General features: G+C 37.6%; 3 protein-coding genes across 5 annotated transcripts; 1 reads left to right on the forward strand and 2 right to left on the reverse strand.

Moving 5' to 3' along the window:
• Window positions 1–155: 155 nt before the first annotated feature.
• LOC143218956 (uncharacterized) lies at window positions 156–710 on the reverse strand. Its single transcript, XM_076444679.1, has one exon. The coding sequence runs from the start codon at window positions 351–353 to the stop codon at window positions 165–167; it is 189 nt and encodes a 62-aa protein (XP_076300794.1). The 5' UTR covers window positions 354–710; the 3' UTR covers window positions 156–164.
• Window positions 711–3,289: 2,579 nt separating this feature from the next.
• On the forward strand, window positions 3,290–7,950 carry LOC143217119 (prolyl endopeptidase). Of its 2 annotated transcripts, XM_076441045.1 has the most exons (13): window positions 3,302–3,535; window positions 3,619–3,732; window positions 3,876–4,099; window positions 4,163–4,350; window positions 4,432–4,657; window positions 4,728–4,887; window positions 4,974–5,174; window positions 5,260–5,442; window positions 5,663–5,776; window positions 5,851–5,999; window positions 6,066–6,278; window positions 6,741–7,065; window positions 7,133–7,346. In XM_076441045.1, the coding sequence occupies exons 1-13, from the start codon at window positions 3,386–3,388 to the stop codon at window positions 7,196–7,198; spliced, it is 2,313 nt and encodes a 770-aa protein (XP_076297160.1). In that variant the 5' UTR covers window positions 3,302–3,385; the 3' UTR covers window positions 7,199–7,346. The 2 variants fall into 2 exon arrangements, with proteins under 2 accessions (XP_076297071.1, XP_076297160.1); XM_076440956.1 differs by having other exon boundaries at window positions 3,290–3,535; window positions 6,741–7,950.
• On the reverse strand, window positions 7,485–17,002 carry Hydr1 (abhydrolase domain containing Hydr1). 2 transcript variants are annotated; one of them, XM_076442945.1, is made up of 7 exons: window positions 16,512–17,002; window positions 11,919–12,088; window positions 10,755–10,965; window positions 10,356–10,468; window positions 9,715–9,952; window positions 8,658–8,823; window positions 7,485–8,569 (listed from the first exon to the last, which is right to left on the reverse strand). In XM_076442945.1, exons 1-7 carry the CDS (start codon window positions 16,611–16,613, stop codon window positions 8,388–8,390), a joined length of 1,182 nt encoding a protein of 393 aa, XP_076299060.1. In that variant the 5' UTR covers window positions 16,614–17,002; the 3' UTR covers window positions 7,485–8,387. The 2 variants fall into 2 exon arrangements, with proteins under 2 accessions (XP_076299060.1, XP_076299145.1); XM_076443030.1 differs by lacking the exon at window positions 16,512–17,002 and adding an exon at window positions 14,990–16,472.
• Window positions 17,003–17,190: the final 188 nt, after the last annotated feature.

Here is a 17,190-nt window from a genome sequence, read left to right on the forward strand (position 1 = left end):
TCGGTCACCGATATTCGAATACCGTATTACTCCCTGGAGGGATTGTTAAACTCGGTGAAATCAGTCTTTGACTAAATAGATCTGTTTGGGCTGTTTTTTAGCTGTCCGGAGTTCACGAAATCAACCTTGATCTCGGTTAATGTTTCGGTCAGTAGATAGCAGCCCTATTGAAACGTGTTTCTAGAGACGTCGGATTGACTGGCTGTGATCGAGATCAAGTAGTCGTGTAGAGCGATCGTTTGGTGCAGCCACTTCCAGGTTTGATCCAGGGAGTTGATACGGTATCGGAGACCTAAACAGTCTCGGCAGTCCTTTTGCATTCCTCCGTGTGCTGACAATTTGAAAAGGAACATTCAAATCAGCCGCGACGAGTACGATGAAATACGAGTTGAGCTTGTTGACGACCTCTTTACGTCGAGTTTCAAACTATTCAGTTTCACGAGGGACGCGCAGGCGCGTAACCGTTTTTCGAAGCACTTGAGAACGCGTGACGCACAGCCGGAATAAATGATCGTCGATGTACTTACTCTCGTGTTGCAATGAGCACCGAACTTCTTAGCTTTTGATGTTATATGAACTCCGTGTGGTCGGAGAAAGCAGAGGGGGGTTCTTGAATCCGATGCAAGAGGTTATCATAGGTCGCAGCGCAAAGTACAGCTGACCCGGTATCGTCGCCACCAAGCTCTCTTTCAATAGTTGCATCTTGATTCGTGGCTAACCTAACCCCCTCGTAGCATCCTTCCCAGGGACGTACGCACACTCGTTCTAGCACCCGCTCGATCCACGATCGGCGGAGGTTGGGTCGTTTCCGACCCGTGATCGACGGTGACACTTGGTTTCACTTGCGACAAGTCGTTGACATTGCGCGACGATGTCAACGAACTTATTTTATTGATAGATCTCGGATTTTGTGTATCTATGACAAAAATTAGTGCACGAAACGCGAAACAGTGAAAATCCTCTTTCTTGTCATTTTGCATAAAATCTGATGTTTATGCAATTTTCAATTTTTGTAGATGAATTTTAAGAAAACGGAATGAAATGGAAGCTTATATATGGATAATCGTACTATTTAGATTCAGTAGATTCTGTCATATTTTATATTCTAGCATTTTTTGAAAATGTTCAAAAGCCATAATTGCATAAATAAGATCCGCATTCTACTAATGACATATATACGTGTTGCTTGAATATCTTCTTTGCTCTGAAAAATATAATACACATGTTGTTGCAGTAATTGTAAATACATCGAATTTTGACAGCGCAATCAAGCTACTAATTAAAATACATAATAATAAGCTTATCATTATGTATATATTGTGTCTGTCAGCATATATCGTTTCTTGAAATGTATTTTGCATCAGTAACGTATACGACACTGTATTTTCCTGACTTCGATGGCTAGTAATTAAAATCTCGCGAAAAGTCACATTGTATGCGCGTGTCAGCAGAGCTCTGGTGTCAGTTAACATCGCCTAATATTGGAGGGGGTAATTAAGGCCAATTGATAAGAATATATTCCGCATCCTTCCGTGTCGTGAACCTATTAGCTGTTCTCATTGAATTTGTAGCTACAGTATTGGTAAATCATTTCTGGAACTGCTCAGAGTTTCTTTTAGAATTTTTTCATGACACGGCACGGCGGATTCAGGGCCGGCGCGAGGCAGGTTCAGCGCGTTCACCGGAATCTGGCCTCGCGTTTTAAAAGGCTCCGCAGTCTACGAAAACTCATCAGACATTTTACAGAACCCCTGTATAGTAGATTGAATATTCGCGTGTGTGTGGAAAATGCACTCGCATAATCCACTAATCGATGACAACTTGCTGCACACTGACATGAGTGCAAGATTTTCTCTCCCGTCTTTGCATTGAAATATTTCGTTTCAGCGTGTTGCATGCGCTGACATTAAATGTTGACATCAAACGTTGACACGTCTGCAACACGGGTGCAGAGGAAATTACCCAATTAGAAAACACCGATTTTGAATTTTAAGATGCAAGACATTCTTTTAGTAGCGATGATTCAGTTTGAAGGCATGACAAAAATCATCAAAGTTCAGTGTAACTCCATAAAGTCCTTATATACATATATCCTGGAAACTATTTCAGATAAAAAAGTCCGAACGCTTTCAGAGAAATGTACTTTTTACGAGAAATTAAACTATATCAATAGTTTTTTGCGGAAGTCATATATTACAGATTTTGTACTTTTATTGAATTTTTTGCCCCTTGAAAGCGAATTATGGATGCGAAAAATATGACTTTTATTTCTTTAATGTACCAATATTCTATAAGTATGTCAGTAAAATCGGTATCTTCAAGTTGGGTAATGTCCCATGTAAGCGATTGCGATGACCACGGTGCGGCGTTACAAATAATGTTAACTACTCCAGTAACCGTGGCTTCAGTTCGAACGTAGTTTCTCGCGGTTGAAACTAATAAAAAATTATCTTCGATCATCAATAAGCCAAAACCGATTTATGATTTAGATAAGACCGATCTCTGGCAATTCTTTCAATAGAAAGCGAAGTAGCAAACTCAATCAATTTTGATAACGTAATCAAAGATTTTGCGGCGGAAAAAGCGAGAGAAATTATGTAATATTTATCTTACAAAAAATATATGTAACATCCTTTGTACTTATAATAAGTAATTCCTTATTGTGAAATTTATATAAGTATAGGATTTGAATGTGTATTCTAGCCCCGCGCAATTTTTGAACCGGGCCCCGCAAAAGGTCACGCCGGCCCTGCAGCGGATGCACATGTTGCAACGAAGATTGTGAATGAAGCAGTTATTATAAACTTTTCTTGTAAACATTTAATTCTAATTATCGTACGACTTTTATCTGGGACCACACAAATTGTCTTTAATTGCAACGATTCAGATGTACGCGCGCAAATGTTCGTATTATATCGTTATATATATACATGCATACGTGTCTAATAAATATGATACATATAATTATATATATCTTCCCATTAATTATATTTGCTTGACTAAAAATATTGGAAATTAAAATTATATTTTTCGTCGATAAAGAAAGGCACTTTAAGTTCGCAACAATTTTAACATATATTTTCGAGCGGCAATTATTTCATAATTTCTAAGCGTCTGTAATTTATAGCTGAGGGCTTTTTAATTATCAGTAAAAAATTCAGCCCTAGCAATATATATATATATAATAATTGTTTCATTCGGGATTATTACTTGGAAGACATTTTTTAAACTCCTTTTTACTTTTTGTTGTAGTTCATTGAATAGATGAATTGTAGTAAACAACAGATAAAAAAATAAGGAATTTTGAAACGATAAGATATTTCAAAATAGAATGCGCAGGTAACGTCCGTGTTTCTGCGTACAACCTGTCTACATATGTGTATGTATGATGCGTTTAGTGGCTGTGTCGGTAATTGCAAATACTATAAAGAAACGTCGTTTGCATAAAATCGAAAGTAGTGCCTGCAATATATTGGAATCCGCTGTTTGTAATTGTGTGCAATTTGTCCGCGCGTCCTCTGATTTCACGATTAAAGTAAGAATAATTTTTCAAGCGTATTCCACGATGTCGCTATAACAATTCTAATTATACATATATATATTTTCTTCAAAATACAGGTGTCGAGTCATTCAACGAGCAAGCAAACATTGAATCGAAAAATGTTGGAAAAATTGCAATATCCTGAAGCGACTCGCGATGAAACCGTGATTGACAAATATCATGGAGTCGAGGTTAGAATAAGAAAAAACATTATCGTTTTTATGGAGTCCGTACATTAAAAATAGATGGAAAATTATTATATTACCAAAATAAATTGATTCGCTATTCGAACATATAAGTTGCTATATATTTAAATTGTTATTTCATTTATCAGGTGCCAGATCCATACAGATGGTTGGAAGATCCAGATTCCGAGAAAACCAAAGCATATGTTGATGCCCAAAATGCCATAACTAAACCGTATTTAGATTCGTGCAGTGCACATCAAGATATTTATGATCGATTGAAACAATTATGGGATTTCCCAAGATATTCGTGCCCTACCAGACACGGCGACAAATACTATTTCTATAAAAATACAGGTTTACAAAACCAAAGGTAATTGTCACACATTCGTCGATCAAATTATAAGATTGCAGTATAGAAATTTCCATTTTCCAGTGTTCTATATGTACAAGATACTCTAGACAGCGAACCTCGAGTGTTTTTAGATGCAAATACATTATCACAGGATGGTACTGTTGCCATTTCTATTAGTAAATTTAGCGAGGATGGTAGTATATACGCCTACGGACTGTCCAGCAGCGGATCCGATTGGTATACGATTCATTTCATGAACGCAGAAACTGGTACGGCGAATATAAATAATCTGAAGTCTTGTTTACCTTGTTATTTAAGCATACTTATTATCAAGAAATGTTTATAACTAGGTGAAAAATATCCAGAAGTTTTGGAAAAGGTCAAATACTCTCGGATAGCGTGGACTCACGATAACCAGGGGATATTTTATGGCTGTTATCCAGATCAGAAAGGGAAAACCGATGGTTCAGAGACCGAGGGCAACAAAAATCAGAAGTTGATGTATCACGTTCTTGGAACACCTCAGTCGGAAGATGTTACCGTAGTTGAATTCCCTGAGGAACCTCTGTGGAGGATGTAAGAGACCTATTTATATTTATTAACCCATTTGTATCAACATCCTTATCTATGTTTCCGATATTTCTAGAGGTGCCCAAGTTTCCCAATGTGGAAAATGGCTAATCATTTCACCTGTGAAGGACTGTAGAGACAATTTAGTGTACTTCACAGAATTGAAGCCCGGAATGAAGTTTACGGAGCAGTTGCAGTTAATTCAAGTCGTCGATAAGTACGAAGCCGATTACGAAGTTCGTAATAATACAGTGTACACGTATATCTTCTCCGAGTTCCAATTCGCTCGATCATCTTTATCAATTGTATTCTTTTTGTACAGTATATAACAAATGAGGGCAGCAAGGCTATATTCCGGACAAACAAAGGTGCACCAAACTACAAACTGATAACTATAGACTTGCTGGATTATAAAGAGGAAAAATGGGTTGACCTTTTGCCCGAACATCCGCATAACGTGCTGGACGGGGCCTGTGCGGTTCACGAGGATAAATTGATAGTTTGCTACATCGAAGACGTCAAGGTGAAGATAAACAAGCGAGAAAACATATTCAAAAAGGATGAAAAAATATTGAAACTCGCGTTTACAAGTCTTGTACGGTTTTCAGAATGTTCTGCAACTGCACAGTTTGAGGAACGGCGAAAAATTGCGAACATTTCCGCTGGACGTAGGGAAAATAATCAATTTCACGGGAGAGAAGAAATACTCCGAAATATTTTATCACTTCACATCCTTTTTAATCCCTGGTATTATATACAGAGTTGATCTCAAAAATGACGAAGAACCACAGGTTAGAGGAATAAGCGAACAAACCAATATGACTAGATTGCGGTTCTTTGTCCATTTATAGCAAAATTGAGTAGATGAAACTGAAGATCTATTAAGATCATTAGGGGAAGAAATAACTCTACCTCTTGCAATCGATGCAGATAATTTCTATTTTACATAAAGATCCGCAGTCTAAATAATGGAAATTCCGTGATTATGTAAACGCGTGGGCATTTTTCTAGGTATTACGGGACATTAAAGTGAAAAACTTTGATGCGAGCATATACAAGACTAGTCAGATATTTTATACTAGCAAAGATGGTACAAAGATTCCAATGTTTTTAGTGATGAAACATGTGAGCGTGCATCGATATACTATTCCTACAATCGCAGAAAATGAATAACATAACTAATCATCGATTCTTTGTAGGATGCAGTTTTGGATAGCTCTATGCCGGCTTTGTTGTATGGTTACGGAGGCTTTAATGTAAGCATTCAGCCATCGTTTAGCGTGACAAAGCTGGTTTTTGTACAACACTTAAACGGAGTATTAGCTGTCGCGAATATTCGCGGAGGAGGGTAGGTCACATAGCAGTGTAGTTATTGAATATTAATCAATCTCCTGAGTGTATTATTTTATTATAGCGAATACGGAGAAAAATGGCATAACGGCGGAAGGTTCTTTAACAAACAGAACGTGTTCGACGACTTCCAAGCCGCTGCCGAGTATTTAGTCGAAAATCGTTATACCACATCGTCAAAGTTAAGCATTTTAGGTGGCAGTAATGGCGGATTGTTGGTCGCCGCGTGCGCGAACCAAAGACCTGATCTTTTTGGTGCTGCGATTGCTCAAGTCGGGTAAGTTCGATCGAATTGAATAAAAATTAGTTTGTCGTATTAACATTTCGATTGGGATTCGCTAAATGTAAGAAGGTTGGAAAAGAACTTTCGGTATTATAGACAGCGAATCTTTATGCAAAATAAAAATTTTTTAACTTTCAATAGTTCGAACAAAAATGAATTCCAATAAATTGGAATGAAATAGATATTCATTTTCTTTTTTAATATGTTTAGCAGGTTGAAAATAGTATAACGATATCCTTAAATTCTTCTAACGTATTTACGTTTACTATTTTAAATTACGCCTACTCATTTTTGCCATAAACATAAACGCATAAAATCCGCTGTCTAATCATAGATCTTAACATTTCAATTGTTATTTTATTTAATACATTTCTTTGAGTTCATAAAATTTTTGAGGCTGCTAGGTTGCTACTCAGAAAGTGTAATGGCAATTACTTTTGCATTTTCTACTTCCAGGGTAATGGATATGTTGCGTTTTCATAAGTTCACCATCGGAATCGCTTGGGTGTCCGATTACGGTAGTTCCGACGATCCTAAACACTTCGACAATCTTCTGAAGTATTCCCCGTTGCATAATGTAAAACCTCCGGAAAATGTACAATATCCAGCAACATTATTGTTAACCGCAGATCACGATGATCGTGTAGTACCGTTGCATAGTCTAAAGCTTATTGCAACGCTGCAGCATACGCTCGGAAAATTACCGCAACAAACGAATCCCCTGCTGATTAGAATAGACACCAAGGCAGGGCATGGCGGTGGAAAACCAACCATGAAAGTGGTCAGTAGTTTACAGAATTTCTATCATTTTTTATTGTTAATGTTAGTGACCAAGGTTTTCGTTTCAGATCGAGGAAAGCGCGGATATTTTGGCATTTATAGTGAAGTCGTTGAACTTGGAGTTCAAATTGTAACACATGCCAAGGATATTAACAACTTTATACTTTATGCTTTGCATAAATCTCTTAACGCGTTCGAAAACATTCTGCAAAATACTGTTTCGAAATATGCTAGTACGCTTCGTCGCAGACCATTTTATAAAACGAATTTCTTATTTAAAGAATAAAAACTATCATGCAATTTACTGTGCAGTATTCGTGTGTTCATTAGGATGCGGGGCGAACGCGTATTTTTCTTTATAATTTTGCCAGAACGAATAAAAAAAAACGATACTGATCGTAGCAATAAATGAAATTAGCGTATCGATTTCTTTTTTTATTAAATACTAAATAACAAATATACAATTTATTATTAAAGTATGGCATTGGTATTTGGTGTTTTATATGATTCTATCGTTAAACAAGTAAAAAACATGATGTAACGTGATTGGGGGGTGTGTTGTTTAGACTCGTCTCTGTACGATTCCTTTTAATACTGCGAAATACGATGTTACGTGTAAAATGTGTAATAATAGATTATTATTTTCTGTATCACACAACCGGCGATGTTTCTTCGAACGGCATTTTTCTTTTAACTTGCTGATGATGTGATGCTGTTTTGCGTAATTTATTCTAATGTTCAAGTCAATGTCCAGTATTTAATATTAGACCACTATTAGACGTAGTACTGACATGAACACAGTAACGATATTGTGCGACCATTCTCAAAAACAAGGAACTTCTGCTTATCATAAATGTATGATTAAATAAACGTAAAGTTCTGTTAATCGTGTTGCGAGTTTATATATTATACTTTCTAATGATCTTCATATTTGTCGTCGTAACACATGTCAGCGTAATAAATCCGGTTACGAAATATTGCCACGATTAAACTTCCTGCGTTACAAATAAATATCACTATGATATATTTATGTATACGCGAGAGAATGGGATTGCGCGTACACCTGTCGTGTATGTTTTGTAAAAAATTATACCCTATACAATTAGTAACTAGTGCTCGATGGATCGTTGGTAAAAATCTTTTTTATAAAAGCGACGAAGGTTCTGTTATTCTTATCACTACTAACATCACATGTGCGGTACCCTGAATATGTGATTAATCATGGCACGCGATCTCGTTCTTTTTCGTGTAATGGCCAAACATGGCGAACGCGTTTTCACACCGATTCTCGTGGATGAAGTTGAAATGAATTTTACAAGTTCGTCACAACAATTGATGATCAGCGTCGGTGGTGAACAGGGCAGTGAAGAATTGCGAGAACAATTTACCCATATATTGCTCTTCTTTCACCGGCCACATACCTTCCATGAAACCAATATGGCCGCCACGAGACGTTACCACAACGGCCACCTTTTTCGTTTCCGATATCTCCTTCAATGGGATCGCTGCACACAAAACAACAGAGAAAATATTAATTTTAATATTTTTATACCGGAACGATTATACGTCAAGCTGTGAGAAGCTAATTTAAACCTTGAACCGGTTGAAATGGGTCATCAGCAGCGCTCAGGCATAATAGCGGCACATCAATCAAGTGCAATTTGTCGTGTATGGTTGCATTAGAATAGTACTCCTCCACGTCTCTGTAGCCGAACTGTTTCACCGTGAAGTGCGAATCAAATTCTCGTACGGTTTGGCTCTGGCGAATAAAACACATTATTTGAACGATCATTCCTCTCGTGGAAGGAAGTCTTCTATACAGTCAGCGGCAATATTAAGTGGACACTCTTAAAAATCGCATAACTTTTTAAAAATTGGTCCAAAGGACTTGAATTTTTTGAAGATGTTAGACCGACTAGTTCGCTGGAGAATAAGTAAACAAAAATTTATTACGATTGCAAATGGTAGGAATTATACAAAATTTTTAAAAATTATGTTTTGTCAATTTTTTTATCTGGGCCTGTAACGATAATTTAAAAAATGCGTTTTATAGATTTCGGTAACTTATATGCATACCGAAAATTTCATCGAAATACGTTTAAAGATTAGATTTTCACCCATGCCAGGGCATTTCGCCCTCACGTGATCATCTTTAAACGTTTGTAGGTCATTGCAATGTTGACCGATTTTAAATTATCGTTACAGGCCCAGATAAAAAAGTTGACAAAACATCATTTTTAAAAATTTTGTATAATTCCTACCAATTGCAATCGTAATAAATTTTTGTTTACTTATTCTCTAGCGAACTAGCCGGTCTAACATCTTAAAAAAATTAAAGTCCTTTGGATCAATTTCTAAAAAGTTATGCGATTTTTAAGGGTGTCCACTTAATATTGCCGCTGACTGTAATATCGATAGCTTTGTTACACTATTTATTATAACTATAGACAGCGGATTTTATGCAAAATAAAAAGCTTGTGCATCAATTGCAAGACGCAGGAGCCAAATATAAATTCATATTCTTCATTAATAATTTTAATTTGGTGAAAATAATATGTTCATACTCTTAAAGGCTTTTTAATATTTTCACTGTTTTAAACTGCACTTGCTCATTTTTCGTCTACTTGTAACGCTTATTCGCTCAGCTTACTTTTAGAAGAGTATCTATGTCGACGTCGAAGAACCCGGTTTCCGTCGCATAATGCAATCTCTGTATGTTTTTACGCAGCGTCCCGGCCAAATACTTGTTCATCATTAAATTGAAGTAATTTTCTTCCGTATTTTTCGTCGCCGCGAACACGTTCCACGGTACAGAGATTAAGAAACATCCTCTCAATTTGTTCTTCGCCATCGATCCTTGCTGCGCTAGGTAGTTACCCAATATCAATCTGTGAACGAAACATTTGAAGCATTAATGAACGCATTAGCCCATTAGCGCATTAGTATTAAGAAGATATTGACAAAGCATTTAGCACACATAATGTACATTAACAATACATTAATAACGTAAGCAACATTAGTTGGTGTATTGAGCAATAGACTAGCTGAAACTCGAGGAGGTTTATAATACAAGGTAACATGAATCACGATTTGTGAATCATGTCAGAGCGGTGGGGATGGTTCCGGAGTAGGCTCGTGTCAATTGATTTCGCTTTGGCTTGGCAATAATTTTACACACAGCGAGTGCTACAGTACTCGCTTGTTTCTTTTACGGTAAACACAGACTCGTAACTGATAGAGAATTTCACGCGATGATGCCGTTCAAACAAACTACGATTGAATGACAATTACCCTCCCATAGAGATTCCAGTTGCTCCAAGAGGCACATTGGGGTAAAGCTTTCTCACGTGTTCAACAACTTCGGACAAATCGTCGCTGTTCGCTGCGCAATACGTCCGCTGAGTCTGCAAATGCAATAGCGAATGAGATTCGAAATAATTGAATAAATAATTAAAATGAAGTCATTGTTGGAATTCTTAACACTGGAACTGCTAGATTGGTTGTAGACTCTTGACTTCATTGATATTCCAAGGACTCTTGTTTGCGTACGAGGGAATTATTCGATAATATTCTAAATATGAACGATCGCATTGTAATTTTTACAAAGTAGTACAAGGTCGGTATGTAGATCCAGTGTTAAATATTCTGCGATGGACACGGTTGTTATGTTCATGTTTGGTAGCAATCTACCTTTAGTTCTACGCCTCCCAGGCCCCTGTTATTGAAGATCACGCATCTTATGCCGACTTTTTTCGCCGACGTGATTAGGCACTTGATGTATTCAGCTTGGCTCGCTCCTGTGAGTCCTGGCAGGATGATCACGATCGGCGACGTCGTCAAGGAACCTTCCTCTGCCCAATCCAGAGCCACTTCGCCTCCGTCCGATAACGTCAGGATTTCCCTGCGCGATTAATTATTTAATTCGAGTTGTACTCTATTTAATAAGCTCACGATGGAAATCAGTTGGTGAAACTGGTCAGCGGCAATAATAAGTGGACACCCTTAAAAATCGCATAACTTTTTAGAAATTGCTCCACAGGACTTGAATTTTTTAAGATGTTAGACCGGCTAGTTCGCTAGAGAATAAGTAAACAAACATTTATTACGATTGCAATTGGTAGGAGAATTATACAAAATTTTAAAAAATGATGTTTTGTCAACTTTTTTTTATCTGGGCCTGTAACGATAATTTGTTGACCGATTTCGATGAAATTTTCAGTATGCATATAAGTTACCGAAATCTATAAAATGCATTTTTTAAATTATCGTTACAGACCCAGATAAAAAGGTTGACAAAACATCATTTTTTAAAATTTTGTATAATTCTCCTACCAATTGCAATCGTAATAAATGTTTGTTTACTTATTCTCTAGCGAACTAGCCGGTCTAACATCTTTAAAAAATTCAAGTCCTTTGGAGTAATTTCTAAAAAGTTATGCGATTTTTAAGGGTGTCCACTTATTATTGCCGCTGACTGTACATTATTATATTATAATTAGACTGTATGTTTTATGCACAAATTAAACTTTGAAAATATTCTTGAAGAAATACATTTAATTTCTATTTTGTTTTTAGCTTGGTTTAGAACATTTTTATTTTATTATCATTCTCTAATTATATATAATTTGAAGAATGGGCAGACCGCTGCACAAAGTTTATAGTTCATTGTTACACGTGTCTGTATATATAGTTTAACTGCGCTAGAGGAGAATTTTTAGCGACAGAACAGTTTGCAAGACTCCTATAAATAACTCATACGAAGTAGTTACTGAATTATAGTTCTTTCGAGTGGAACAATCAATCGCGCGGTGTCCCTTTGCTAGTGAACACGAAGTTCAAGGTAAACTTACCAACCTGCGATAAATAATAGGCGGTAAAATTCGTGACCGAAGTACGCTCGCTATAATGGTCTGCGCTCTCGATTCGAAGCACCATAATGTCGGCCAAAATTTGTTCCTAACCAGCGGCACGTGTTCCTCGAGGAATGATCGGAATGGTCCGTTTGCGCATACCAGCATCGGCGTCTGAAAAGTATACGTTATTGTTTTAGTATAATCATTTAAAGCGACGGAGATTAGTTACACGTGTCTCTAAAGTTCACATCTGCGCTGAGAAATTAAATGTATTTCTTTTGAAAATGTTCATTTTGCAGGAATTTGTTGAAAAGATTAAAAAATGCATATTTTTATATGCCCATATATAGTGGGTAACGAAAGTATTCGAACGCACTTTAAATAGAATAACTTCTTCATAATTGTACCAAACGACCTGATTTTTTATAATCAATTAGAAGCATTGGTTTATGAAATGAAATGCAAAAAAAGATTTTCCAAAAAATTAAAAGAGTTTTAAAAAATGCCTTTTTTATGTTTGCATGTATTCTTGTAAATTATAATTTTTTGGAAAATCTTTTATGGCCCTTAAAGAAAATTTAAAATATATATTTTGTAGATCTATGTTAGTTGTACACATGCTGGAAATTTCGTCAAAATCGATTAACATACACACGAGCTACGAGAGATTAAAAATGTTGAAAACCGTAGTTTTTCTGCTTAAAATCCACAAAATCGTACATCTTTCGATGCGTGTCGTTTTGTCCTGCGTCAACCGATTTCGATGAAATTTTCAGCATGTGTATAACTGACATAGATCTACAAAACATATATTTTAAATTTTAGATTAAAAAAATGCCTTTTTTATTTTTGTATGTAGCTTTGTAAATTATAGTTTTTTGAGAAATCTTCTTTGGATATCATTTCATAAACCAATGCTTCTAATTGATTATTAAAAAATCAGGTCGTTTGGTACAATTATAAAAAAGTTATTTTGTTTTAAAGGGCGTTCGAACACTTTCGTTACCCACTGTACATGTAGAAGATATTCCGGTTCACCGATTGATTAATGTCGTTATTTTTAAAAGGCGGCTTCTAAAAACAAGATTTCGATTATTGATCCAGCTCGAACTTTTTGTCTTTTTTCCAGAAGCGTACGCCGCTTAATTGTTTCTTGGAAATTTTCATACGACTTATTTTAGAATTTTCTTATCTACAGTAGCGGGGCATAAATATCCGGTAACGCAAATTCGTAATAACAATGTATGCTGATAAGTCGAAACATGTATAAGTGTTCAATTATGTAAACAGGCTTCTTTTGTGTAGCATAAATTAAATGGAGACATTTAAGTTTAAGCTATTGTTTATCTATAATTCTTACAATGTAAAAAATGTTGACTACTTTGTTTCTCAAATTCGTAACATAATTCTGCTTAAAAAAATCTATAACCGACTTCGACTTCTATTCACGCAGAAATGCAGCAAAATTCCGATAGGGTAGTTATAAATGGTATTGTTGCTTCAGAAAAAGACAAAATACTTCCGACAGCAATATATTTATTTCACTGAACAGCTTATTGGCAGTTGAAAAGAAATTAATTTACAGTTCTATAAAAAGTACCATAGAGATTCACAAATGGTTGTATGTAAAAGAAGATATGAAACACACAATAGAAGTGGAAGCATAAAAAAATTGAATAAAAACGGATAAGGAGATCTACAAATAGTTGCATATAACAGATATAAAACACACAATAGAAGTGGAAGTATAAAAAGATTGAATAAAAACGAATTAGTGAGAAAAGCGAACGGAAGCTCAGTCTAATAAATACATCGGTAGGATATGATAATACTCATTGTCTTCAGATACATTAATTCAGTTCCTTTGAATAGACTTATTCACTTCCTTGAAAAAATACATTCATTCATCCGCAATAAAAAGTATGCATTTAGCGCGTAGCATTTCTGAAGCACAACATCCGTTCTGAAAACGCATTTTCCCACGCGTCGATACTATTCTATCAATTTCCTCTGGAAAAGCTGCGATGCGTTCGAATACAGAAAAAATAGCATGAAGGGGCAGACAAGCATATGACGGTGTGTCGCATTCACGAGCGAAATCTATCTATTCAAAGATTGCATTATTCTCGACTGGCTTATTCGGTACATTCGAGTTACCTGTTCCGGCCGTTTGCGTAGAAGTTGCGCGCGCAGCCAGGCACCGACGCGCGCGCAATTTGTCCGCGGGTGCGAGTGCCACGGAGAGTTTTAAGTTTTAAGGTCAAATTAATCAACCGTGCATCTCTCCGCGTGGCTCGCACGGACTACGAAGGGTCGTGCGACTCGCCCGAACTATTCGTATCACGGAAATCCTGATATTATATCGGTGCAGTATCGGCCGGTGTTTGAAAAGTTTTAATGATAAGAAGAATTTCGAACTTTGGATCGTCTCAATTAGCTCGCGCCAGTCATGCCGATTCATACTTCCCTGGAACGGAACCGCAAACCTTTAAATCCTCCGATCGCGATAAAATCCTAATCCTTCCGCTAACAGTCGACACACTCTTTCATTTAGATAAACCATGCAATGCTTTGAAAATCTAAATATTCACTCGAGAATATTCATTTCTCGTACGTCAAAGGTACTAGAATATTGCCTACTCATTTTATGTCTATGCTACTATGTTATTTAGTATATTAAGTAATCGCTAACGACCTTGCAGTTAATGCGACCACATTAAGATAAACCACAAATACAAAAAAAAATTATCTACCTCATTTGTTTTTGATTTACATTTTACCCTTCTGTCAATAACCATAACTGTTTCGTAGTATAGCAATAAATAGACTGCGGATATTTATGCATTTTAAGACATGAAAATTGTCAGGAAATGCTAAAATATTAAAATCGATAGAATTCCCACCGAAAATAGATTTTAAAAGATTCCTCTCCCTTCGAATTTGTCTACAAAAATATCTACAGTATATATACAATAACTTTATTGATGCACTTAGTTTCGCTATAGCTAAGAGATTAGAAACACACCTTAGATTTTCGAGTAGCTAAAAAGCAGAAAATGTACGAATTTTTACCTCGAAGAGTAAATGGTTGTACGGCCGCAGAAAATTCCATGCGAGAGAAGCCAAAGGTTGCAATATCGAGGACGAATTGATAATCGCGAATAAAAGAGCCACGACGTAGATTCCAACAATTAATGCCGATCTGCAGCGAGGATCTCAGAAACAATTAGTCTTTGTATTTTTCTTTTCCTCGGTGTAGAAACCATGGAAATGGATTCGCGTCTTTCTCCGTGGCGTGTCAATAACCCTTCATTGCCACGAAAATCAATTGACCGGTGCGAAATTCTCCAGACCGAGAGCGGGCTTTTTTTCTTATCTGTTCAAATGGTATCTTCAATAGAATCAAGGCAGTCCCGATATAAGCGCGACTCTGAACCAAACGCGGCGTTGATTGAGCTTAATGAAGGTTAAAAGTCTGTGCATAAACGGTAACGTCTGCTCTATAGTACAGTCTAAAAATTTCAATTACTATAAATCCCGGCAGCGATCTCGAAAAATCGCCCGCACGTTGCCTGGAGTTGAATAAAAATGTATTTAATAAGACAGTAATCTTTCGTAACACTTAACTGAACCAGGCTATGTTTCAAATTCTGAATAAAAAGTCACAGTGAGCTCCTAGATTAATTTCGTTTCGTATTTTCGGGATAAAAATGAAATACCGAAAAGTATGTAGTCTCGATAGAACTACTCCGTAGGTTGTCACGATGATAAAACAGTATTTTCCCATAACCCCAACCTAGTTAACCTCTCGGTCCACAGCCATCTTTAATTCGCGTTTGAAATCCTCTCGCATCCTGCTACCGAAAAATCGCGGCAGGTTTAATTTTCCGAATGAGCGCAAGAGCGAGATATTGCACCACAACTCGAAAAGTGTCAATCGTTGACACGAGGGGTTGCGGTTACCGGAGGAGGGGGCAGGTATCTCGAATCCCGCCAAGCCTAACACTTACATATCTGTGGTTGTCAGGAAAAACGCCGCATGTCACAATTTATAATATAGGATTTACGTATTTACCAGAAAAAAGCCATGAAAACAAATTCGAAGGGCTCAAAAGAATAATGTGGGTGAAAGTATGTGACAGACGGCGTTCTCCCTGACAACCACAGCTATAACTGAAAAATAGTTTGGAAAAACGGGACAAACAATGCCGGCGGAGCGAACATAAACGAGACAAGCGAATATATCCGTCGCAAGTCGCAATGCGTCCGAATGGTCGATGATGCAGCTTCCTCGATCACCGGTACGTCAAACGTCGGACGTTCGTCGGTGGAAAAAAGGCCCGCTACACACGTCCGTTTTTCTAACGTGCAGCGACTGAAATACTATGGATTCAATTAAACGCTGCACATTTGTTTGAACCGTAGTTGCGGCGCGGTACGTTATAAAAACCGCATATATGCGATCGTGAGTACGCTAGAAAAACGGATGTGTGTCGCGGGTTTTATCGGACGTCGCGACTGAATGGGATATTGTCTGTTCGTGGTCGATGGGGTTTGCGGGCTAGGTTAGGCTGATTGACTGACGTTTACTCACTTTAACGACTTCGAAAAGGTAGTAGACGCAGAATCCAATGCCCAGTAGCGCCCCGTAGTAGACCGTCGGGATGTCGAGGAGTGGCTCGAGCATGTTCTGCATATCACTGTGTGTATGTACTCTATCGATACGTCCGAGAGACTGCTGACACTTGGTTGCGACGTCCGAACGTAAACGCGCCGATGTTGATACTGTTGACGATGACGATCACACGAGGTCCGTTGACAATCCTTGCTCGTCGAACGCCGGTAGCCAACAACCGATCGGCCAACGGTTTCGCACGGAGCCGCCCGTCCACGCGCATGACGTTCAAATAATTGGACGGCCAACTAGCTTACCAGCGTTACGAGCGACCGATAGCCGATAGCCGAGCATGCAGCAGACGACTATACAGATACAGAGGTGCTATAGATACAGTCAGGACTTGGTCACGTGCGCACGAGCGAATCCGCTCCCACACTTATAAACACACCAGCTTACTCGTACATGCCGCAGCCCGCAGCCCACATCAAGAGACAGAGAGATCATGAACTGGGCCCCTCTCCTCTTTTTTCACCTCTCGCTCTCCTCTCGTTACACACTCCCCATCCTCCTCCTCCTCCATCATCAGCCCTCCCTAGCCAACCGACACCGTCACGGAGGTTATGTAACGACAGCGTGAACTTTTGTATCGGCACTC

Source organism: Lasioglossum baleicum, chromosome 1 (assembly GCF_051020765.1).
Source record: "Lasioglossum baleicum chromosome 1, iyLasBale1, whole genome shotgun sequence".
NCBI classification, from domain to species: Eukaryota; Metazoa; Arthropoda; class Insecta; order Hymenoptera; family Halictidae; genus Lasioglossum; species Lasioglossum baleicum.